The sequence below is a fragment of the Macaca thibetana genome, chromosome 3 (genome assembly GCF_024542745.1).
Source record: "Macaca thibetana thibetana isolate TM-01 chromosome 3, ASM2454274v1, whole genome shotgun sequence".
In the NCBI taxonomy this organism is placed as follows: Eukaryota; Metazoa; Chordata; class Mammalia; order Primates; family Cercopithecidae; genus Macaca; species Macaca thibetana.
The window spans coordinates 42970029-42996061 of NC_065580.1; the positions used below are offsets into that span (position 1 = coordinate 42970029).

Consider the following 26033-nt stretch of genomic DNA (forward strand, 5'->3'; position numbering starts at 1 on the left):
CATATAAAATACTTACAGAGTAGGCAATATTATTTGCCATTTTTGACACGTTTTTGCTGAAACTCAGAGATTATGGAATTTGCTTAAGATCAAAGTGTTAATAAACGGTAGAGTAGAGATTTGAGTTCAGGTCTTTCTGACTCCAAGGCCTGCGCTCTTCTGCCTGAAGCTGTAGGGAGGCGAGGAGTGGAGAGCTGTATTACCACCCTTGCTATAGTAAACCATCTTTTCTTCTTTACCATATTAAACAATAGTCTTTGAGAACTTGCTGAGACATGGCCTAATATGTGGAAGGAGTGGGGTGCAGATGGCAGAGGACACAAGATGGTAATTAAGCTCTTTTACCCAACTACCAATATTGAAAAAAAAAAAAAAAAAAAGAGTAGCCAGTCTTACATCAGTACAGTGGCAAACCACCAGTAACCAGATTATTCCGTGTTTTAAGTATCACATCAGTGACCATGAGGAATTGGTTACTGGTTAGTGCCTAGAGTAGCAGTTCAAGCTGGACAAGTAATGGATATTTTTCAATGGCCCTCTTTTGTAACTTTACCAAGTTCTGTTTGTCACTATGCAATCAAAACCACATTGTAACTTGTTCCTTGAAAGATCAGTCTGACATGCCCTGAAGTTGAAGTGAAGCCTTTCCTTTTGTTCTAAAGAAAATGACCACATCCTTTTTCCATAATTAAGGCCATATTCAAACCCAGCTGGTCCACCCAGCTGCTTAAGGGAACCCACATTACTTTTAAGTTAGACCATATAAAGTATACTCTCTAAAGAATAAACACCTGCCCAGCATTAGTTAAGCTTTATCATCTTTGCCATGTCCATATTACCAATTTCAAAAGAAATGAAAGTCTTTAAATTGTATATTTAACGTCAACACTAAGCTTTTTTTTTTAAAACAAATTGTTTCCTTGTCACTGATGATCACAGTTCACACAGTATGGAAATAATGTAGGTTAAACAAAAGACAGAGAGAGACTGTTTTCTGGTCTTGTGTAAGAAGCACAATTACATGTTTTCTCTATTACAATATCCATAGTAAAATGAAAAGCAAATCCAAAAACGTGTATTCTTTTTCAAGCCCTTTCTAATTTTCCATTACAGAAGAGTTAGTTCTGAATGTGCCTGGAGTATGGATATGATTCATACTATGTTCATGCATCTCCTGCTAAATAAACTCTAATCCCAAATGAAAATTCTGATTACATTATTAAGCCTTAATCACATAGCTTAGCTTATATCAGAGGTTTTTAAACTCTCTTTTATGTAATTCACAACATGGAATACATTTTACCTCATGACATAGAACTTGCATATACACATACAAACTTATATGTGTGTATAAAATCCTGATATTTGCGGACAGATAATATCTAGAAATATGCTTCTGCCTCTAAATTAAATGGCCACTTAAATTCTTGCATGCCTTCAAATTAGAATTGCCTGGTCTGAACAACACTGGGCTTATAAAAGACTGCAAACATCCTGGAACAATACCATCTCATTCTCTATTTCTGAATGCAACTTGAAAGTTCAGCTCATGTAACTAGAACCTCCATGAGTCAGCAGAGTTTTTACACTAAGGCTTTGGAGTAGCTCACTACTGTTACAAAGTCAATCTTGCAAAGGGGCAAGTTGTTTTCTCCTACCAACTTTTTATCTTTGTAAATCAAAAATAAAATTATAAACCCAAGAAGCATCTGAATGGACCTCACCTCTTGGCCAAGGTCATTCCAAAGTGAACCTGAAAAACCAGTTCAGGCCATGATAGGAAATGGGGAGTTGGGGCGGGGCGGTGGGGGGGGCGCGGTGCATGCTGCTTCACAGATGACCAGCATTAGCATAAACACAGAGACCTAAGACTGACAGAACAGACTCTGATAAGAAACATTTACAATCTATTCTGACACCTGCTACCAGGAGACTTCATCTGCATGATAAAACCTTGGTCCTTACAAGCCCCCTTATCATAACCCAGACATTCCTTTCTATTGATTTCAGGTCTTTAGATAATAAGGCTTTCAACTAATCACCAATCAGAAAATCTGTGAAGCTGCCCATGACCTGGAAGGACTGCTCCCTACCTCCAGCTGTCCTGTCTTTCCAGACTGAAGGAATGTACATCTTTCACGTATTGACGGATGTCTTGCATCTCTGTAATACGTATAAAACCAAGTTGTAGCCTGATCACCTTGGGCACATGTTCTCAGAGTCTCCTCAGGGCTGTGTCATAGGCCATTGATCACTCATATTTGGCTCAGAATAAGATCTTCAAATACTTTTACAGAGTTTGACTCTTTACATCAATATGTTCTTAAAATAGCTATCGGTTTATTTATTATAATTACTAGAGCTGGTGGTATTTCATGAACTGCTGCTCTTTTAAAGTGTCCCACATATTCTTATTCTGAACAGGACTAGGCATCTCCCTCATGTAAGAGATCAAGAAAACAGAATCAAGAGAGGATGAGGAATTTGCTCCTGGTTGCACGGCTACTAAACAGCAAACCAGACCTAAAACTCAGCATCTGGCTCCTGCTCTACTGTTCTTTTGGGGCAGATGACTAGAGTGTCAAACGGGAGCTCTTGTCTTTCAAAGAGAGTCACTAGCTAATTTCTGCCCCAAGGAAAAGAACTACCAATCCAGAAACACTCTTGCACCATCTCTAAGTGTAGATGACTTTCTGAGAGCTTTAAAAAGGAAGACAAGTAAGTTAAATAAGGAAGGCTGGGGAAGCTTTGTTGAAGGAGAGGTGTATGAATTACAATGGAAAGGATGACCAGTATCTAATTTGGCTCAGAGAAGTGCATTCAGGGGAGAGGAAACACCATACACAAGGCCTGTGGCAGAAGAGGGCAAGGGAAGAGCCAAAAAACTGTAAAGCACTTGCAGGGTGACAGGGCTGGCCTTGTAGCAGGTGGAGTATTTTGTTTTGTTTTCCTTTTCTTTTCATTTTCCCAAGGAAGAAACTAAACTTCATGAAGCATTCAATGCCATGCCTTAGGCTACTGGCTTAACAGAGGATGACATCCTCAGAGATAGGAGAGACTGGTAAAGAGGAAAGCCACAGGGCAACAGGGGAGAGTGAGGAGCAGGAGCACCTCTCAAGCTCTGCTAGCAGAAGCTCAGGCAGCCCTCACAGAGACCAGGAGACCAGGCCTTGGGAAAAGCAGTAACTTGAGAAACGGGCTCTGTAGGCTGCCCTGGAAAACCCAGAAAGTATTGTTCCAGGGTTCTTTTGCCCTTGGGCCTGCCTGGAAGGCCAACTTAATCTCTTTATGGACTCTTTCCAGTTAGACTTGTGATTGCCTGGAGAAAGTGCCCCTCTACCTTTCCAAACACAAACACTTTCATCTTCCCCATGTGCTCAGACTTAAGTGTGAGGGAACTTTTAAACATCACAGACAGCAAGTAAGTGAAAGAGAGTGGAATGGGTCACGGCAATATGATACACTTTCCCCTACCATAACCTAATGGAAACAGTCCTAATTAAAAACACACACACACACAAAACACAAACAAAAATGACACCAAGTTTTCAAAATCACTTTTAACAGCTAGAGCAATTAGAGTTTCAGACTGGCAATAAACTTATTTTCCTGAGAACATTTCAGTAAGAAACTTATTTTATAGCTACAAGTATACAGCTACAAAACTTAAATCTCATTGACACCAGCACGGAAGATCTCTGACTTATGCCACATTATTGGGTGAGAACTTTTTCCATATTTTTATTGTCTTTATCAACCCTCTGTTAGGAAACAAGCACAATGCCTCTCCAAGAAAGAAGATACATGATTCACACTCTAGTGTTTTCCTTGTTTAGGATGTGCCTAGTTTCAGACTGAATTATAATTTAGAATGCAGTTGTTAAATCCAATTTATATTATAAAATTGCACGGTAGCAGACATACCTCTACCAGTGTGAGGCAAATTTCTTCTGCTCTGTTCCCACTCCAACTGAGGCATCTAATCATCTGCTATTCTCCCCTTCCTAAGTCAAATGTGCATCAGATGAAGGAAAGCATATGGACTCTAATCTGTGGTAAGAGGAGTTTCACAGCCAGAACTGCCCCAAGCACAGTTTCTTAGGGCCTATTTTGGGCAAAGTGTCACAAGAACTGAGGTTCCTCAACTCCTCTTGGTTTCAGTTCAAGGATCTGGAACCCCATCTACTCTAAGGGCTTCTCTAATTTCTCTCCATTATTCACTTTGTATTCAAGATTCCCTGAAGTCCAGGACCCAGAATTCTTCTCATCCCTTCTCTTTACCCTCAGCATAGACCACACCTTCTCCTTAGGGTCCTTCTGCTTTCCTGAAGAGCCAAGGCTATTATTATTCTTGAACATCCAAATCTTGTAAGTTAGTCTCTGCCCAGATGACTGGGCTGGAGAAAACTCTTGGCGAGGGATATAAATAAGGAAAATGTTATTTAATGATGCCCAGGGTTCACACAGGGGTATGTGAGAAAGAGTGGTAGGGAGGAAGGGGAGCCTAGAGAGGGTTAGCTCCTCAGCTAAGGCAAACTGGCTGTTTAGAAAGTGAAATCTAGATCCTTGGACTAATATAATCAAGATACGTGTGCCTGTATGTCATATGTATGTTGTGAGAATTACCAAATGTTAAGGAAATGATAAAATATATATATAGTTACAGATACTAGTGAGCTAATGGGGAACTCTGAAAATGTAGAAAGATCCCTAGAGGAGAGCAGAACTTTGAAAATGTAGAAAGATCCCTGGAGGAGAGTCAGGAAAACTGCGATCTGGTCCCAGAGTGTCACTGGTGAGTTCAGGGATTTTGAAAGTGATCTTTCTTCTTCAGGCTTCATCTAGATAATGAAGAAATTAAACTAGATTGCCTCCAAGATACCTTTTAATTTTATTGCAAATCGTGTCAGATTAACTCTTAGTTTGGTTATTATTCAGCATGGTCAACTGCTCAAAGTTTAATCACTAAATAGAAAATAATTATTTGAAAAAGCTAATATATTAATGACTCTGAGAAGTCAGAATCACTTGGAACTCAGTTTGGTGGAGTAGTTTTACAAAGTATGCATAGGAAACAAAAGACTTAAATTGTGAATGATAAAACTCAGGCCTGTTGCATGTAATTATTTCAACAGCAAATGTGATACGGTATTCCCTGCAGACTCAACACCTAGTGCCTAAAAACACATGTTTTTCATAAGCACAAAAGTCTCAAAGCTGTCTACTTCATATCATTTTAGTAACACATTCTGGTCAGCATCAATAAAAGGATATGACAGAATAATTTTTTTTCTTCAGCATCCAAGAAAACAGGTCCTTTGGATTGACTATATTGGAAGAAAGTATAGTCAGGCTTTGGGAATATCTATCAATATCCTAAGAAAAAAATAAAAGTGACTATATAATATTTACTATGAAACAGGAATCACAGACAAATAGGACTTAAGTATCTTTAACTGCAGGCTCCACAAACTGAATTTATATTCACATGATCTGTGCCTCCAAACACTCTTTTATACCCTGCTTATTTTAGAATAAGAAAACGGAATGGAATCAATTTATCCATATTCATAATTTTAAGCAGTCAAATAGGTTGGCAACATTTCAGGTCACCCTTCTGACCCAGAAAAAGGTATTGCATGTCAGATACTTTTTTAAAACAAAAGAAAGGAAAAAAAAGAGTATGGAACATCTGGTATTTCAAACATGGTCTGAATTGATTTGGAGACAATTTGGGTCTGGAAGATATTATGCAGTATTCAGGGTGAGATCATCTGATTCATGCTGTTTTCATAACCAAACTCCCTCTGGAGTAAAGAATCCTATGTGGTTACTAAACAAGCAAGTGTTACTAAGACTTCTTTAATAATATTGGAATGAAGGTAGATCATATGAAATATACATATCTCTCTCCCACTCCCCATTTCTCAGTGTGTATGTGCATGCATGTCATATATACACACACATATGCATGTACATACACACACATATATACTCATATTACACTCCTAAAGAAGCATTTTAGATTTTTGTTCATCCAGATAAATATTCTGGACAAAGGAACTACATATCTAAATAATTCATCTCAGCAAATGGCTCCCTTAGAAATCTAGTGTGATCTGTGAAGTCCCCCACCCAAGGAATATATTTTTACTAAGATCTGATACAAGATTTAAAATTATTTGAAATTTTTAGTTCATTGCCTGTTTCCAAATCTCTAACAAGATTTGTATTACCAAAAAAGTGTAGGTTGGCCAGACGCGGTGGCTCATGCCTGTAATCCCAGCACTTTGGGAGGCTGAGGTGGGTGGATCACGAGGTTGAGAGTTCAAGACCAGCCTGGCCAAGATCATGAAACCCCGTCTCTACTAAAAAAAATACAAAAATTAGCCGAGCACAGTGGTAGGTGCCTGTAATCCCAGCTACTCGAGAGGCTGAGGCAGGAGAATGCTTGAACTCGGCGGGTGGAGGCTGCAATGAGCTGAGATCATGCCACTGCACTCCAGCCTGGGTGAGACTCCATCTCCAAAAAGTAAATAAATAAATAAATAAATAAATATAAAAAAAGAAAAGTGTAGGTTACACAGATAACCAAACTTAAATATAAAAATAGTTGCACACTTTATTAGTTTGCCAACTTTCTTAGGTAAGAATACAAAGAACTAGTGTGATTAAGAGCTACAATTAGTCATTCCTAGTAAAGCTGCTACATTTCTCTTTCTTTGCTAATAAAAACAAAAACTTCCCATCTCTCAGTTACTCAAGTCTGAAATACATGAGAAGAAGACTGAAGACAAAGTTGTCATCACACACTTGGTCACCCAACCTGGGGCCCAGAGGCCTCCTTGTCCTTGTCTAGCATGTTTATTATGCTCCAAATTCTAGTGTCTCTTTTCTACAAGTCACACAGTCTCCTCCCTCATCTGCACTCCAGGGTTCATGTTTAAACTCACATCATATCATCCTGAGACCACGCTCTCTTAACTGATCATTTTGTATGATGTTGTATTGCTATTCTCAAAATTATTTTGATAAACCTAAAGATAATCATAACACTCCCCTTGCTAGATGATTTTAATAAGTTCAATGAATTTCACTTTTCTTAGCATGCAAAGAAGATCCTTTAAAGCCTGGCACCGCCTGCCTTCCTCACATCACTCCCCTCCAGCCATGCCTTCCTCACATCACTCCCCTCCAGCCATTCTCTGTTTTAAGGGGAGCTTTTCGCTTTGCTTGAATCTCTGTTCCTCTTCTTCTCCATCTGCCAAAGTCATTCTCTCTATTGGGCCCACATATCAATTTTAATGTCAGAAACTCTGTGATACTTTTCTTTAACTATCCCCTTGGCACAAATGGTGTTATTAAGTCCTTCCTTACCATCCTATGATTGTGTGTACATCAATTTACCCCCATTAGATTGTGAACTTCTTGTTCAGATTTGAACTGCTAGTACTGCCACAGTGTCTGAGATTTACAGGAGTGCTAGAAAGTTTTATTTATTTAATTGTTTTAATTATCAAACTATCTTGATCATAATGTATCTTTACCCCAAGGAACTTCCACTGCCTTTTACACACACAAAAAAAGACACTGGAAGGGATGGTGATAATAAAAGCAGCAGCTGGTTTTTACTGAGCACTTACACTGCCATGCATGGTTCTAAGTATTTTACATGGATTATCTCATTTTATCCTCCTAACACTCTTATGAGAGTCTGAGATACTATTACTACTCACATTTTCATCCACATGAAGAAACTGACACAGAGCTATGACTGCTCTTAACCAATAAACAGTGCCTAAAGATAGGTCATAAAATGGAAAGCCCTGATAAAGAAGCACTATTTCCTAAATCTGTTTAAAAAAATAGAATGTAATGGAATTTTTAACTGAAGACCAAGTATTATAGCTCAAGAATAGAATAATCAATTAAGGGTCTTCACTTGTCAACACAGATCATCCATAAGGAAACAGGAATAAAACTATTTACTGCAGATTCTAGGATTCATTTCCACATCCCCTTACCTTTTCAGCTTAGGATGCATAAAGCCAGAAGCCCTGTATGCATCTCTATTATGAAATCCACTGTAAGCCAAATGGTCAGAAATCTTTTTTGTTCACAGACAGCAGTAAATAATCACATAGACTATTATGTTAGGAATGAAAAGGAAACAAGTGTTCTTTCTGCCTAAATATTTTATAGTAAAATATATTCTGGAGGTAATAGGTCAAGTTTTCTGGGACTTTAACAAATTAAAGTAGACTATTCCTACTTAATCTGTCCCTACATTTCTTAAGGCAGTAACAGTATTAAGTTAATGACAAAGGTACTGTCATCGAGACAATTTCTCTACTTGAGTTTGAGATGTAATCAAGTTGTAGCTGATTACCCAAAACATCTATACCTCAATAAATATGGTAACATATGTGAAGAAGAGCAGAAATAGATCCTGCTATCATATTTGAAGAAGAGCAGAAATACATCCTGCTATATTTTTAGGTAACAGTAATAAATTTTTGTTTTGGCAGGATACGTTGAAGTGTTTTTAACTATACTTTAAAAAATGAGCACTGAGGGTTGTGATGGTAGAAGTGTTAGTAAAAACACCTCAACCACCATTTGTTAAAATGTTACTACCCACCAGCCAAAATACATATACCATCACATTTAATCCCCAACAACCTATTGGAAAAGTATTATCACCTCTATTGCATAAAAAGGAAACTGAGACTCGGAGAAATTAATTTGCCTAAGACTACCCAGCTAGCAAGTGGCAGAAGTAAGATTTGCATCTTGGCATTTCTGACTCAAACCCTATGCGCTTAACTACAAAGTCACTGCTTTTTTCCCTCCAAACTGAAACTTCAAAGGTAAATAGTAATTTAAAGAGTAATATTCCTCATCTGTAACTTCTCTAGAACAATCAATTTTGATCTGGAAGACTGCTCGTTGCTTGCTAGGCAGGAATTCCTCCGTCCTAGGCAAACCTGGGACTTATTATGAGGAACCTGAATGTCTGCACACCAGCTATACTAACATGGAAGTCCCCGAGGTAATAAATTCACACACAAGGGGATCCTCAGAAGGATGAGGTGAGAGTCAAGAAAAATCTCCAGGGTCCTGATGCAAAACAGGTCTCTTTCAATGTTACAGCAAGAGAAAAAAAAAAAAAATTAAAAGAATGAGCAAGAAATACAAATGAACAAATTCTATTTCAAAGTTGAAAGGCGTTTACTCAAAACATGTAGACATGACTAGTACTAAAAATTATCTGCTATATTACATGTAAGATGTTTTCACTATGCAGTAGTCAGGGGCAATATAATAAGCAAAATATTCTTTTCATATTTTTCAAATCACTAAATTTCTAGATTCATAATGGAACAACCTTTGTATTAGCTGCAAACTACCCCAAAACTTAGGGTTTGAAAATACCATTTATCATGTCATAGTTTCTGTGGGTCAGAAATTTGGAAGTGGCTTAAGTAGATGCGCAGATTTAGGGTCTCTTACAAGTTTGCAATCGGGGTCAGCTGGGCTGCAAGGATCGACAAGGGAGATTCCCACTTCTAAGATTTCTCACATGGGCCTACCCACATGGGTACCTCAGGACATGGTAGCTGGTTCTCCCCAGGGCAAGTGATTCCAGAGAGAGGAAGAGCACACAAGATAGAAGTTGTAATCTCTAATCTTAGAAGTGATGCCATCGCTTCTGCCATATTTCATTTTTTGGCAACTGATCAGGTTAGCCTGCACTCAATGGGAGGGCAATACGTAAGGGTGTGACTACTAGTAGGTGGGAGTAATTGGAAACCAGCTCAGATGCTGCCTACTGTATCCTATTTTCTGTTTTGATTTTAAATTCAAAGACTAAGTGATTTGTGATGAGACAGACATTATAAAGGGGAACAGGGGCATATGGGGTGCTTATCTACCACTTCTCTTTATTCTGCCCATCTCAAATATTTAAATTCTCTTCACCCAATGGGTATCTAAAGCAGAACTTTGTTCCTTCCTCATAAATACTCTCGTTCCCCTCAATTTGTTAGTTGTTCACTCAGAACCAGGAAATGATCTTTCAGAAGACAGGGTAGAATATGATTTTTAGCCTCTAAGTCTCATTTTCTTTCTCAATATATAGTTACACACACTTGTGTACACACACATACACACGCACTTGTGTTACAGAAGACAGCTGCAAACCAGATTATTAAAATACCAAATATATTTGGGAGGAAATTTTCACAATTTTTATAATATGCCACAGTAGTCCTTAAAGAACACAGAATAAAAATTGGAAAAGATTTATATAAACTTTTAAATTCTATTACATAAATCCACCTGGAGATGGAATTAAGTAAAATAAAATAAATTTCAGTACCTCTATGTGATAAAAGGAGCCAAAATTACTTGATTCAAATTATGTAGTATTTACAGTTAGCAGCTCCTTCCCTCACAGTTCTACTTCTCTATTTGAATCCTAATATGTAACCTTACAATATTATAAGGAGCAAAATTTAGGCTCCCCTTTTTAAAAATAAAAATGGTTTGTACTTATTTTAGGTAAGCAACTGCTGAAAATATATTGCATCTGCTCAGTTTAAGCTGGTTCCTTATAAACATTTTTCAAACAGACTGCTATCAAATTATTTTTATACTATTGTATGAAGGAAGTCATTTGAAATGCTTACTAACAGAATACCTCTTCTGTGGACTCTACTCAGAAACGGCCTCCTCCAGAATCCATTACTTTGAGAAAGACAATGTAGGGCTATAAAAATGTCACAAATTTTTATAATAAGCTATGACTGCAGCTGAAATTGCTTCTTAATTAGGATTGGCTGAGCTCTGGCTCCACTGAAGGACACTGCAATGGAATGCGTTCATAAACAGCCCTCAAAACCTCCTATTTATTTGCTATAAAAGGGACTTTGAAAACCTGATTCCAAAAGGCATCTGTAGGAGTTCCATAAAAGAATCTGGATCATGGCAACCATTCCTAATTTGGTCTTGTGTCACTATCTCCACAGCTGCTTCTAAAGGGTGGATCCCACAGAGAGCTGCTTTGAGAGGTCTTAATTAAGGCTCTTTATCCCCAAACTTGAATACTGTGATCATTCTTGCCATGCCTAAGGGCTGTGGTATTATTTCTTCAGAGGTAACCCATTATAATACATGGGTGAGGGTATAAGTAGGGTGACTGTACTTAAGTGATTTATTGCCACTAATTCTTTAACTATCTAACTGGAGCACATACAGATAAAGATGGCAGTACAGATGTGTTTTCACAGACTGGAGAATGAAAGAAAACGCTCATGGTATTGGCTGAAGGCTTCACTGAAGGAGGCTGTGCAGAAGAGGATCCAAGGAAACCTACAGAGTAATGCCCAACAGAGACAGCAAAGAAAACAGAAAAGGGGGTGGAAAAAGACAGTCTTCTCATTTTTCTCTTTTGCCCCAAATTAGCGTTCACAGGCATTTAGAACAAAAACACAGTCTTACAGCAAGGATAGGGGTCTTGGAAACCAGGAAAGAAAGGGAGAGATGTAAGAACCCTACTGCCAGGTCCTCATGCTTGCTTATTTATTTATTGCATACCCTTTTCATACCATCCCTTATTCTGGGGGAAAAAAAGAATTATGTTTATTGATATGTTGTGCTGCATAAATCAAAGAGCCTTAACTAATTTTTGACCCATGTTTTAACTTCTGATGTATCAGAGAAGTAGTTTGGATTACCATACTTTTTGCTCTATATTTAGACTATACCACTAAAGAAGGTACATAGACATCACTTAAAATTTGTCTAGTGATTCAAGGAAATTAGACAATTTTCAAAATATGCATATACCACCTATTTACAACTAAGATAAACTTGCAGTTGCATGTTAATTTAATTTTCCTTCACTTTAATAGAACAACAAGCACAAAAATCAAAATTAGATTCGTCTAGAGTAGAAAGTGGGTTCAGTCTTAAGCCAGCAATGAAATCAGAGAAGTTTCAGTACATCGATTCTTGATTCTTTCATATGTACAGAGGAATATCAGGGTAATTCAAGTGAGGACAGTCTTCTGTAAGACTCTTTACACAGCTTTCACCGTAGGAGGCTGTGAAGACTTAAATACCAGTAACAGAGCAATAGAAGCAAGAAGGTCTCTTGAGGTCCAAGCTTAGGACTCACACACCACTTCTACCACATTCTACTGGTCCAAGTAGGTCAGAAAGCAGTCCAGATTCAAAGGGAAGGAAAATAGACTCCACTTTTTAATGGGAGGTGCTGCTAAGAATTGTAACCATTTCTGTAATTTACCTCAGAAACTCTGAGGAAGATTCCAATCAGGGAAACATGCCAGTTTCCTATACTGGACCACAATACATTGCAGTGTTCACTCAAGTGCTTTCTCAGGGAACCTAATATACACAGCCTTGAATCCTTTGCATAGCGATTGGCACATGGTAGGTACTCAAGTTCTGGAAATATTTATAAACTTTAATTTCATTGTAAAAATGAAAATCAGAATAATTTTTAAATTAGCAAAAGGATACATTAAATATATTAAATTTTAAATTAGCAAAAGGATATATTAAATCCAGTAAGTTAATATATCCCACAGTTATCCAACTTTAAATGGCTATTTCTTTGTGTCCAACAAAACACCAAGTGGCAATAATTTACTGAGAGTATGCCATCATAAAATTCTTGGTGATATATTCAGGGGTCTGTGAAATAGCATGAAGATCTATGCAGGATTTTCTTCCCTCTAGATTGGATTTCTTGAAGAGGATTATGACACATTTGTTTATTGTCTATGTTTTGGCACCATACTTTGTGCTTTAAGATATTCATCTTGATTATCCTTACAACCCTGTGAGGTAGATAGTTGAAACCCATTTCAGATGAGGATACTAAGGTTTACAGGGCTAGGTAGCTTTCCCAAATTCACACAGCTAATAAAGGCCAGGGCCTTTAAAACTGATCAGAGAACACTAATAATCAACACTGATCAGGTACTTGCTATATATCAGGCACTGTTCTACACGTTTACAGTACACAATAATCCAATAAAGAAGTACTATCCATGTTTTGCAGATTAGATCTCTGAAACCAAGGAGCAACTGTTGCCAAACTACTGAGTAAATATCAAAGGTGGGATCCAAATCTATGTCTGGAAACGTCAAAGTCTGCGCTGCTCCCTTTAAATTCCCTAACTGTTAGAGAAAAGTGGGCAACGGTGGTCCACAGGATGATTCTATCCTCTGGCTTAATTTCATCTGGTCCATGAAAAAGTAACAATGAATAACATCACTACTGGTTTACCGGTGACATCTTAAAAGAGCTGTGGAGTTAGGCCACTGAAATCTGTCCTGCCCCTTTTTACCTTTAAATTCTGCTATTTCTCTCTTCTATTCCGTTACCACAGATAGAGTCTAACCCATATTATCGGAATGTTTACAGAATATATTTTCCATTTGTTGCCGTATATAAAAGGTAATATTTTGTAATTCCCCTTCAAAACCTTAGGCAACTTGCCATTTCCCAAATAAATGAGTTTTACATTTCTTCATGTAACACGGAAGTCACATGACCTGGATGGAATGAATTTGGAGAGGTCTATGTTTCAAAGCTAACAGAAGAGTGACTAGATTGAAAAATGGACACCCTAAAAATCAAGTAAGGGATACTGCAAAGTTAACTCTCCTCTACAGTTTTTTGGAATGACCAAAAACTACCCTGCTTTAAAACATGTGTAGTCTGTGATACTGTAGAGAATATCATCTCAGAATACTCTTGATACATGAAAGATCTTCAGAAAAGTATCCTCAAGCCCCTACATTCAACTGTCCCTCTGTAGCACACGTGGTAGACTGAGGTAATGATCCCAATCCTTCATTCCCACGTAATAGCATTCAACATCATATCCCTGCCGCAGCCTCATAGTTGCTAGACTAGACTTCTCCTCTCCTTGACTTCAGGACTGGACATATGACTGCTTTGGCATAAGAAGAGGCTTAAAAGGTGCTCCTTCAGTTGGGCAAGACCTTTACTGTTTGCTTCACTGATCTAAGGAGGATGAAAACCTAGCACCAATGTGGTCCCAGTCCACAGCTCCGAGTCCAGATCAGCCTACATAAGCTAGACTCTACTGTGAAATTTCCTCCTCTCTCTCAGCAGATGACACAATGTATTAAATAATCATCCAAGTCAAGGGAGATCAGAAACTCTTCAGCTGTGGCCTAGGGTCTTATACTAGCTCAGTGATACACGTCTTTAATTCAAATCTGTACTGTGGAAAAATTACAAATTACTGCCGCTCATCTACTTTAGCTTTATTTTAGGAGAGACAAAACTGAAAATGTTAATGGTGGTTTTACTGACTTTTCACAGCCAGGTACCTTTGGTTCATGCTATTTCCTCTTTATAGAATGCTTTCTTTGCCTAATGAAAGCTTCTTTATTCTATAGGAGGTGTTTCCTTGATAAAATAATCTCAACCCACACAATTAAAGTTAGTTACTTCTGCTTCTGAGACTTCATAACCATTGTATTTCTATTATTGCTGTGCTACTCAAAGTGGCAGTTCACAAACTGTAAGTCACTTGTCTGTGATGAGATAGGCAGAGAAACTGACAGTAGGCAATTAGGAACTACTATACACTTAAAGTAATTTTGTGTCTCTTGCATTTAATATTTTTTAATTGGTCCTGTATTTGTCTTTTGTTTTAGTAATTTTTACTATGTTTTTAAAAATATCAGCCCATGATAAATTTTTGTTTATAAAAAGGTTTCTTATCCCAGATAAGAAAAACAGTGTATTATAGCACTTACGTCATTCTATCCAGCACTGTAGTTAACTTACACATCTGTCTTGCTCACTCATCTTCCTTCCTTCCTTTTTTTTTTTTAAAATCTATCAAAGCTGACATCCATATTTTGCTCAAGAGGTGATACTGATAGATATGGAGTTTAGAGTCTGTAGTTTTAAATCTAAACTGCACTTTTAATATTCTCTATGAAAAACAAATGGTAACTTTTTTTAACCCCAAGTTATTTTTATTGTAGGCCAGGATTTCATAAGGGAAAAATCAGATCCTTGATCCTTACTTTGTGACTCATTCTGTTAAGACTGTCACATTACACTCATATAAAAACAAAAATCCACCTAACATCTACATGGTCATTTTTCAATGAAACATGATATCACTTTATCATCAAACAAGGCAAGGGAAAAGTTCACTGTGGCTAGAGATGCATTAATGGACTCCATATCAAGGCATTTCTGTTGGGCTGAAAGCCCATCTTTTCTGCCGGGCTCGCTGCTCAGATAAGCTATGCATTGAACACCCTGAAACTTCTGTTTACAGCTTTTCACAGTGGCCAGAATGTCACAATGATAAACACAAGTTGAATCACTCATAGTTTGAGGATAATTCAGCATTTCAGATTAAGTATATTTACACAGTAGTAACTTTGCTGTTATTCAGCAGACGAGATCTCAGCAATCCCCACTGGCTGGCTTCTAATAAAGCTCTCCCACTTTAAGCCATGCTCAAATCTGAGCAGACACCCCACCATTCTAACAGACTAAGGAACAGAGAAATTGGCAATTCTAAACTACGCTCTTTTACTTTTTTGAATTTGACCAAAATAAATGCAGTGATACTTAGAAAATTATAGTCATGCATACCCTTATTGCTCTAATTCCCCATTACTAACTAGAATGTTAGGCAGACAGGGCACTTAGAACAGAAAATTGACAAAACCACGCTAAACTGCAGCTCTTTTGTAGGAGAGTCAAAGATTGTAGTTGGCTAGTTGAAAAGCATAACTTCTAAATTTAATCCTCTAATAGTGTTTGAGGCAATTTTTTTTTTTTTTTTTTTTTTTTTTTTTGAGACGGAGTCTCTCGCTCTGTAGCCCAGGCTGGAGTGCAGTGGCCGGATCTCAGCTCACTGCAAGCTCCGCCTCCCGGGTTCACGCCATTCTCCGGCCTCAGCCTCCCGAGTAGCTGGGACTACAGGCGCCCGCCACCTCGCCCGGCTATTTTTTTTTGTATTTCTTAGTAGAGACGGGGTTTCACCGTGTTAGCCAGGATGGTCTCGATCTCCTGACCTTGTGATCCGCCCATCTCGGCCTCCCAAAGTGCTGGGATTACAGGCTTGAGCCACCGCGCCCGGCCTGAGGCAATTTTTAAACATGGATATTTACTCAAAGAACAGTGGTGAAGTTATCAATTACCAAATTATTTTTCTTTAAAATCCTGAAAATCTGTGGTTTTGAAATGTTTTTGATTAGTCTTTTGTTTCCTTATCTTCCTCTCCTAGAAAAAGTTGATTTCATAATTAATAATATAATTTCCCTGGATACCACCACCTTGTAAAAAGTAAAACAATTTCCTGTATATTAATGATTTAATAAACAATTCTTTTAAAATCATAATTTTGGTTACCATGGCAGTAGTTACCAAACAAAAATTAGCTATGACTGCAAACAGGAAATCCAAGAATGACTCTTTTGTAATGCATTTGTAATCAGGGAGAAGACTTAACAGTTTGTGTATATTATAGGTGTAAGTCTATTTGTATAGCTTTATGCATTCATAATCTTTTTCACATTCTAATACATAAAAGCTGCTTTCCCATTTCTTTTACATTTGCCATTACTTAAAACAACTGAAATAAGAACCCCTAACTACAAAGTCTGCAAAACCAAGAATCAAGCCCAGGGATCACCACCACTGTCTGTGTTAGAAATGTAGGTACTGCTAACCTATAAAGAGTTCTCTGATGGGTATAATCCCAGTTGTGCTTACTTTCAACATTTACATTGCTCTATCATCACTTGTAATAGCGTAATTCTATGACATAAGCTTAAGTTCAGTGTCATTCTTGTTCACTACTATAATCCCAGAGTCTAGAACAGTGCATGGTATGTAAAAAAGCACTCATATAGGTTTTATTTTTCTTTTTTAAATTTTTTTTTAAATTTTTAACAGCCTTATTTTGAGAGAGATAACTTTTAAAGAAAATAAACGCTCCATTATTTTTCATTTTCCCATAATTAAATACCAAGGTAAGTAATATATCACTCCTAGACTTATGGGACCCACACTATTACAGCCTTCAGAGCCTTATACTACAGATTTAAATTAATTAAACTTAACCTAATATCTTCAAATACCTCCACAAGTATTATGAAAATTAAGTACAAACAAGTCGAAACGAGCTAAGATTTGTGGAAAAAAATTATTTGCTTCAATCTATAGGGTCTTCATGGAATTCACTAACATTTAAACTATGCCATCTCCTTTATGTATTTATTTACACATATATTTATATGTTCTTTGTGTGATTTTAAAGCGCTGTGGATCATTACATGTGGTAGACTACTGATATTATTTCCTATGATCAAAGAGTCACAGGACTTGCAGACGTCTCAGAAATAATCTGGTTCCCCTACTGATTTTTATATAAATAGAAATTGATAGCCAAAGTGGTCAGCATCACAAAAAACAGTGGACTTGGATCTACCAACTCTCAGCTTAGGGCAACTTTAAATATATTATACTGATAAATGGAAGTGAGAAAACTGATATATTATGGAAGACCTTTCCATACACTATAGATGTTTATATATACTGGAGACTTACTGACCTTTCCTAATTTCTAAACACACTTTGGTGACTGGTATGTAAAAAAGGTATATACACATTAGCATGGGGCCAACTTGTATTCCTTCTTCTAGTTCTCAGAAAAAGAACACAGGAAGTAGCTTCCATGTTACCAATTTATCACTCTCTTTCCACTAGGAAGGCCCCTCTTGGTAACTCGTGTTGCACACTGATGAGCTATGATGTTGATCCCATGCTCATAATGCTGGATGTCATGCTGGAGCTCCATGAGAGCCTCATGAAATATCTGATCATTGTGGTGTTTTGCACAGCTTCTCAGCTTCACAAGAAATGTTTCTGCATGAAGAATGGGAAATTAAAACAAAAAAATAGTTCTCCTCCCAATATTATGAGGTTTTGTTTGTTTGTTTATTTGTTGTTTCTTTTTAGCTGCTCTATTCTTAGCTGTCTGGACTGTCACTCCAGAGGTACTCTGAACACTTTCCTACTAGGGAAAAGAGGTGTAGCCTACTCATGCTATGTGTAAGGCTTTCTATCAACTGCAGAGCTCAACAGGGAGAAAAGACCATGAGTATCCCTTTATAGTTCCAGATGCCATTGGTTAAACTTAACAAAACAGAGAGCCAAATACAGCGTCACTGTTACCCAGGGCCATTTTACATAGTTAGGAGACAGCATTATCATTGGCTCACACCAAAGTCAGGAAGTTGGAAGAAACTTAGAAGACAGGTAGAGAGTATTATTGGAGTTTATGCTATTTCTTTGACTGTAGAAGTTTCCCAGAAATTCCTTTTCACAAACTTGTACTTTTGTATACTTTGCCTCTGCCCAAAGAATGTCAATGGCAACTTACACTAAAGGGAATACATACAACATGGATAAAGTACAAACAATATACAGAAACTAGTAGGATGGTGATTTTATTGGAATATAAACCATTTCCTCAAATATAATCCCTTTAAAACATGAGTGAAAATGTTGAAATGTATCTTATTTTATTTCTCTTTTTGTAACAGTTACCATTCCACATATATTTAGTGAGCAAGATGAAGGACATAAGACTCGGGCTAGTCGACATGATGAAAGGAGTATGGCTTCTTCAGATTATGGCTGAAGTTCATAGTAAAGTTCTCTATAGAAAGGTTTCAGATTACACTATCTAAACTTTAGTTTCTTCATCCTGAAAGTGGGGCTAAGGCCTACTTCCTAAGGTTGCTTTGAACAGCAAACAAAATAACCATGCAACTATAACAGGATATGGATTCATCTCTCAAGAAGTTTGTAAGCAAGGTAAGAAGGTGAAACATACAACAGGTAAGTATAATCCAGAGGTGGAGAGTTATTAGTGTCCTAAGTGTTACCAATACATGTTTTGGGAATTCAGGAGAAAAGAAGAAAATATTTTTCATCTAGGTGGCAGCATGGAGAAAGATTTCCTAGAGGAGTGTGCAGCATGAGGGGTTGGTCCTTGAAGGATGGAAAAAATGTAGAACTATGGATGGAGTATGGGCATGCACAAGCAAAGTCATGGTGTGAGTTGATGGAACACAGGTAATAGCCAGTAGACATATAAATTCCTATTTCTACTTCATAGGGCAGCATAAAGGAACAGAATCAATAGAAAACCTACTATAGTTTTTTCTCCAACCAATATTCAGGACAATTAAGAGAAAGGGACTTTTCATATTCTACCAATGTAATGAATCACACCACGGGTGAGAATAGTTTTATAAAAGCCCAGCCAAGGACCATTCATTTTCTTCTGCACTTGCTCTGAGAGGCAGAACACCTCTAAAGCAAAGCCCTGGATGTGTCCTGCCCTACCTTTACCCTTAGCCTTGCCAATGATTCTTGCAGCAAGAGTGGCTTCAAGTCTTGAATCCAATTGTAGATTTGAGCATCCAGGTCACCATATATTGCCTTTTCCACTTCAACCAGGGGCCACCTCAGGCAAATAACTCATTCTAATTTCCAATGGAAATAATCTCTGTAGTTCAGTCCTTTTTCCAATAGTATTCACTTGGTTTCACTATGCTTTTTTGGCTAATGACAAAGGTTTTGAAAACAAGTTTGGATACAGAGAAAGGGGATTTTTAGTAACACGTGATCTTTAAAATGCACCACATTTTAAAAAAGTAAAATTAAAGAAATAAGAGTCTTAAGAAAAGTATGCAAAATATTAGGATTAATCTTAGGATTAATCAAAATAAAGGCGTTAGAGAGGAGACAAAAAATGAACACGGTAAAATAAAGCCCTGCAGCAATTCCAGGCAGTAAAAGGGAAACTACTGAAGTTCTCTTTCTCTGTTGGTATGTTCTTAATTGAAAAAAGTAATTCTCATGGGAGAGTAACACAGAAAGGAAAGAGGAAAACAGCTGGCTGTTGGCCATGATTTACCATTTACCACAAAATGAGACTGTTTCTCCTTCTCAAAGTCCACTGTTTTTCCCAAGCAGACATGGACCATACTGACACAAAGCCAATTAACAAGAGACTTAAACAATAAGAAAGAGGTCTAGATGTGTAACTCAGAAGACAGGGCAAGGACACAGAATCAAATTCTGTTCTAAAGTATTATTAAAACAAAAACTCTGTATAACCAAACCAGCTCTCACATCCTAGCAACAGCTCGCTTACTTCAAACAAAACAAAATATATCAAAATCTAATTATAAAAACCCTTTGTCTTTGTGATGGTGGGTTTTAACTGGTAATTAATCCCAATCTGTACAACTGATGTGGATGAGCTTTCCTTTTACAAGCCAAGAATTTTATAACAGTATCATCTATCTCAATCACTGCTTAATAAAGACAATCCTCTTTAGTTCTTTTTACATGAAATGTTAATGTGGAAAAATAATGCGTTTCATCTGTCTGGAAGAAATTCTTCATGAAATCAACAATGTAAAAGTTTTGGAAGGAAAAAAAATGTCACACATCTTAAAACAGAAGTCATATTAGTTGTATTTAAATGGTTGTGTCTTTGTTCCAACTTTTAATCTGCCTTTTCTCAAGGTACATTCAAACTATTAATTTTCTTGTATAACTGAGTCAAAAAGAAAGGCGACTTGAAAACTAGGTACCAAAATAGGGTGAGAAGACTGTGCTGGTAAATCAGATAGTCTTGTAATATTTCCTTCTTTGGATGTGTTAGAAAACAATTGCTAAAAGGAACGTAAATTTCTTTTTGAGAGTATGGCCAAGATTGTGAAATACATTCCTGAGATTTCCAAACTTTTGTACTGGGAAACTTTTTGTTAGAATATCAAATCTATTAAGGGACCCACACAAACTGGAGTCAAATAGGACATCTTTGCAGTTTTTTAATAGCTTCCAATTTACCAGGTGAGGATTCTGTTCTAAGAATCATCAGTGAAGACAACGTAGTGAAACAGGGATTTGCTGTATCATGAGATTCTCTCTAAAACCTTTAATTTACGGAAATCTTTTTGGGGTGGTAGAGGCAGAGAGGAGGAGAATTAGAGGAAGTTAAGATTCTTGGTTGAAAACATAACTTTTAAAGGTAAAGTGGGGGATAAAGGAGGAAAACTATACCATATGTCAAGGGCATTATTTATCATAATCCACATTTTCAAACTCTAAGGAAATTGTTTATAAACAACGTCTGCATTTTTCCTTTGCAAGCACATACAATTTTTAACTTTGAACTTTTTTCCCTCAGAATTACTCCTTGTCTCAAAAAGCTTCAAAAATATCTTTGATTTTTCTTCCCCTATTAAACGGACTTTGTTTTTTAAAGCATTTTTTAGCTTCACAGCAAAATTGAGCAGAAAATTCGAAGTTCCTATGTACCTCCCCCGTGCCTCCCCATCTCCAAGCAGCCTCCCGGACTACCAACATCCCGTTATCAGTGCTGTACATTTGTCACAAGTGATGAAACACATTGACACATCATTATCCCCAACATACATAGTTTACATTAGGGTTTACTCTCGGTGTTCTACATTCTATGGATTTTAATGTATAATTACATGTATCCGCCATTTTATAGTATCATACAGAATAGGGTCATTACCCTAAAAATCCTGTGCTTCACCTGTTCTTCCTGGCCAACCCAAAATATGTTTACTTTGACAAAGTTGTCTTCAAATAAATACTTAAAAGCAAGGACAAGACCCCTCAAGTTTTAGACAAGTACTAAATTAAGTAGCTCTTACCCACTTGAAAACTAAATGAATGTAGTATTCATCAACAGAAAGCTAAGCGAGAAAAATGCTTTCCCCGCTTTTCCCCCATGACAAGCAAGATTAACCAAAAATATCAGTTACTTAAAAGAAAAAAAGAAAGAAACCAAATGGAAAGAGAATAGAATGCAATCACGTTACTCTCAACAATTTATGTTTTTCTGTTCCTGGATACCTTTTTGAGTGCTTGCGAATTTCAGTCCTAAGGAATGAAAAAAACTGTTTTCTCATTTCAAGTTTTTATTGGTCAATAGCTTCCTAACCGAAAACTCTGCAGTCCTAACACAATACTTTCTATCCATTTTCAAAAATCCAATTCTGGGCATAAAATAGAATTAATGCTCAAGTCAGAAACTTTGTGTTTAGAAGATAAAATAAGAATATTAGGAACCATGAGTAAGAGAAAAAACAAACTTTTATTTTTCCCTTCCTCTCTCTGCAAAACTTCCCTATCCGATAAGGGAGAGCTAGCTTAAATTTACCACAAAGTAAAATATGAGCAAATCCCCTGGAACGAGGAGAACTTTCGCACAGGGCAATTCACTCGAATGTGACATCAGCATTCCTTCTGAGTCACAGTCTGGTCCCCACCCTTTTCTCCCAGGCGACACCAGGCTCCGCATAACCCGGGAGTGGCTCAGGTAAGGCCATCGGTTCCAATGCCTGCGAGGCAGCAGCCAGGCTGGAAACGTCTCCCTGCGCTGAGACGCTGGTGACAACCGCCCTTTGGGACTCCCTGCCAAACAGGGAGAATGCGCGCTTTGACAGATAATTCCCTAAGAGGGAAGCAGTGCTTCGGTAGACAAGTAATGAATGACCAAAAAAAAAAAAAAAAAAAATTCACATTAGAAGTTATCACCAGCACGGGTGCGAAGGCAGTGCATTAAATCAACACTCATTTTATAGGGCCCCAGGCAGCCCAGCTGGGAGGGAGGAGGTCAGAGCTGTCAAAGCACAGCAGAGCCCCAAACCACAAAGGCTTAATGAAGTTGAACTTCCTGAGCCAGGAAGTGTCACGGTCTCGCCCGCACTCGCCCTAAGCTCGTCCTTTTGAGGAGGCACAGGCAGAGCTGAAACATCTTAAGTAAAGTTTCCAACACCTCCAACCGCGGGGACTCCGTAAGACGGGAGAGAAGAGCCCCGCGCCCGCTCTCGCTCGCGCTTCCAATTTTGTCGCTCTCGAGTTTGGGGAGCTGGCGGGGCCGGCGGGCACCTACTCTACCCTGGGGGCCGGATCTCTGGGCCCGGGACACCGCAGACCCAGAGCCGGGCTCACGCCAGGCGGCCCGCAAGCCCCACCCGCCTCGGCACCTCCGGCCGCCGCGCACCGCTCGACCCGCGCAGGTGAAGCAGCCGCTGCCCGCCACGAGCGCCCCCCTGACCACCCCCCTACCTTCTTCACTTTGTTTTCCAGGTCCATGTTTATGCGTCCTATGGGTCCCCTCCTCCTCCAGTCCGGGATCCCACGGCCGGGCTCAGCTGGCCTCCGGCTCCGCTGCGGACACGGGGAACCTGTGGAACTCCCACGCCGCCGCCCAGCAGCCACTCGACCGGCGCCGTCGAACTTCCGCCGCCCAGTCCGCCGCAGCCGGCCTGCGGCAGGGACCCGGGAACAAAGAGGGCCGGGCAGCCAATGGCAGCCGGGCAGCCCCGGGCCGCCGCCAATCACCGAGCGCCGCACGCACCTTCGCGGCCCGAGCTCGGCGCTGGCAAGGTGAAGGGCGGGGCCGCGTCCGGGGCGGCGCCCTGCGGGGCAAGCTCGGGGACCCTGACCTGGTCCCCGGAGGATGCTCTGGGCGTCCACGGGCCGCTTCTAAAGAGCTGGGATCCAGCCTCCCTCTAGCTGAAGATAGAGCAGAACTTTTTCCATTTTGGCAATTTGTACCTGTGTTTGCCCAGGACTTTTTATCTGGGTCAAGGGGAATAGGTATCCCAACTTCTCAGTTTATTTTCAAACTAACTTCTCAGTTTATTTTCAGAGCAAAGAGAGAAAAAATAAAAGAAAAAGAGAAAGAGAGAGATTGTAGGGATCGTTAGGGATTCCTGTCATGGACCTTGGGCACTAAATTCACTATTGCGTTGTGGAGATGCCCTTTCCTCGATTGCTTTTCTCCAAAATCCCAAATACTGTCAAGAAACCGCATCTTACATCCCTAACGTCAGTGAATATTCTTAGATTGTTTCCTGAGCATTGGGTTGTTCAAAAGTAAAGATGATGTGAATCACTTCAGAAACAGGTGTCATTCCTTTGGAAGTAGAGGGTTGCCCTTTGTGCTGTGTGAAATGGTGCTAGGCCTATCGCGTGCTCAGGCTTTGATGACGCAGAGTCATCACATTGGTGCACCAGAGCTGAACTCATTTCATGCCCTAATTCAGGAGCAATTGCATCTAATACCTTCAGATTGGTGGGTCCGGAAGGGAGCCTAAGATTACTTAGTCTAGCTTCCTCATTTTGCGGGGAACTGAGGACTCCAGAGGTGCAGGGACCTGCCTAATGTCTTAGCCTGTTGGGGACAGAGGCATTGCTCATGAATCTAAATAACTTCTCAAAGATGTTTGGGGCTGGAAGCAGAGCATGTTGACTAAGGAAAAAGAGCGGTCAATTTTCTTCAATTTGTGGTTATGGCAAAAAATAACATTGCCCAGACAGCAGGTGACATAATTTGACACCTACTTTTAAAAATAACAAAACAATATAAAACAAACAAAAATTCCCCAGTAATGCAGATATTCAGGTCCAGATGTATGTCTACCTTGCCTCTAGAAATTTGGTAGCTAAAAATATCCAAAATTCATTTTAGCCAATACTTGCAACTCTGCTTACTTGATTATTTGTTAACACAGAGCATTGATTTATAATGTGCATGTTTCCTTTATCCTATTAAGAATTAACACTGAAATTACCAAAATGAGTTACGCATTTTTCTTTTAATTGATGTAAAACTTTCCTGTATCATTTTCCCAAATCACCTGGAAAGTTGTGGGCCCCTGCAAAGTTTGCCCTCTGTAAGTGTACAGGAACATGAGGTCTAGCTATGACAAGACAATTTTGTTTCTTTCAGAGAGCTTAACAGATGGAAAATGTCCAGTAAAGCAATTTAAATAAGGCATCAAACAAATGTTGTAACATAAATTTTGGACCCTTATTTGATGAGGTTGCAGAGATGACACTAAGAAAACCATCTGGAAACATTTTTTTTTTAAACTGTCAACTTCTGCCTTTCTCCCATTCTTCCCTCCCAACCCTCTCACCATTACATTGTGTGTGTATCATTGGCAAGGATGGAAATAGAAATTCAGTGAGTTTTATCTGGAATTGTCACTGTGCCAATTATAGAAAAGTAATTATAGATTATGTATAAATTATAAAAATAAAATTGAGGTAGATAACTGTTAAAAGAATTAAATTGCAAGTTTTTGTTCAGTTATTCAGGTTTTAAGCTACAGTTATTAAGGAGGTAGAACTGGCATGGTTTGATGACTACGTGTAGTTGATGACAGTGGAATGAATAGAAGATGGCACACATTTCTATCTTGATCACCTCTATGGATGGCTCAGAAAGAGAGAAAATATAGGAGGACAGTCAGGATTTTGTTCAGTTGTGCTTTCTTTGGCTCTGATGGTAGACATAAAGGATCCAATTTTTAATATATTGAGTTTGAGACTGAGACATTGAAATGAGGTATACAAATATACATCCTAAAACCTGGACTAGAGTGCTAATTTAGGGGTTCACATCCTACATAAATAAATAAATAAAGGCTGAGAAGTAAGATGAGCCTGGGAGATAGTAAAATAAAAGAGAAGAATATCAAAGACACCAAGTGAGCAGGACTGAGCAAGAGAAACACATGAAAGAGATAAGGGCTAGATTAAGGGTAAGAAAAAAATTAGAAGTCAAATCCCTGAAATCAAGAAAGGAAATTGAAGAAGAAATTAGTTAACAAATGTCAAATTGTAGAAAAGGGTCAAATGCCCTTTGGATTTAACAAAAAGGAGATCATTGGTGACTTTGGAAAGTGCATTTTTGGTAAAGTTGTGGGGAAAGATATTACTTTACAATTTTATCTCACTTTGTTACCACCAGAGTGCTTTAGTCAATGTTGGACTTGACTTTTCCACAAAACTTATGGAAACATCAGCCAAATAAATGCCCAACTCTGCTGTTTAAATCAAGTAGAGAGGAAATCAATATACT

The 26033-nt window shown here is 38.5% G+C and overlaps 1 protein-coding gene and 1 long non-coding RNA gene across 3 annotated transcripts in view; one reads left to right on the top strand and one right to left on the bottom strand.

Annotated features, from left to right (window-relative positions):
- LOC126951209 (uncharacterized) overlaps positions 1–2183 on the top strand; it is a 267072-nt gene extending 264889 nt beyond the window's left edge. Inside the window, exon 8 of the long non-coding RNA XR_007724388.1 lies at positions 2011–2183. This is a non-coding gene — a long non-coding RNA (uncharacterized LOC126951209). The remainder of the gene's footprint in view (positions 1–2010) is intronic.
- The window catches only part of TES (testin LIM domain protein), a 51494-nt gene extending 26753 nt beyond the window's left edge, over positions 1–24741 (bottom strand). The window contains exons 1-2 of one of the 2 annotated variants that reach the window (XM_050785130.1): positions 23228–23433; positions 17–169 (exon numbers count right to left, since the gene is read on the bottom strand). In XM_050785130.1, the coding sequence (XP_050641087.1) occupies positions 17–40 (24 nt within the window). In that variant the 5' untranslated portion in view covers positions 41–169; positions 23228–23433. Of the gene's footprint in view, positions 1–16; positions 170–23227 lie in introns of both variants that reach the window. The other variant, XM_050785129.1, reaches the window with a different exon arrangement.
- Between the last annotated feature and the right edge of the window lie 1292 nt (positions 24742–26033).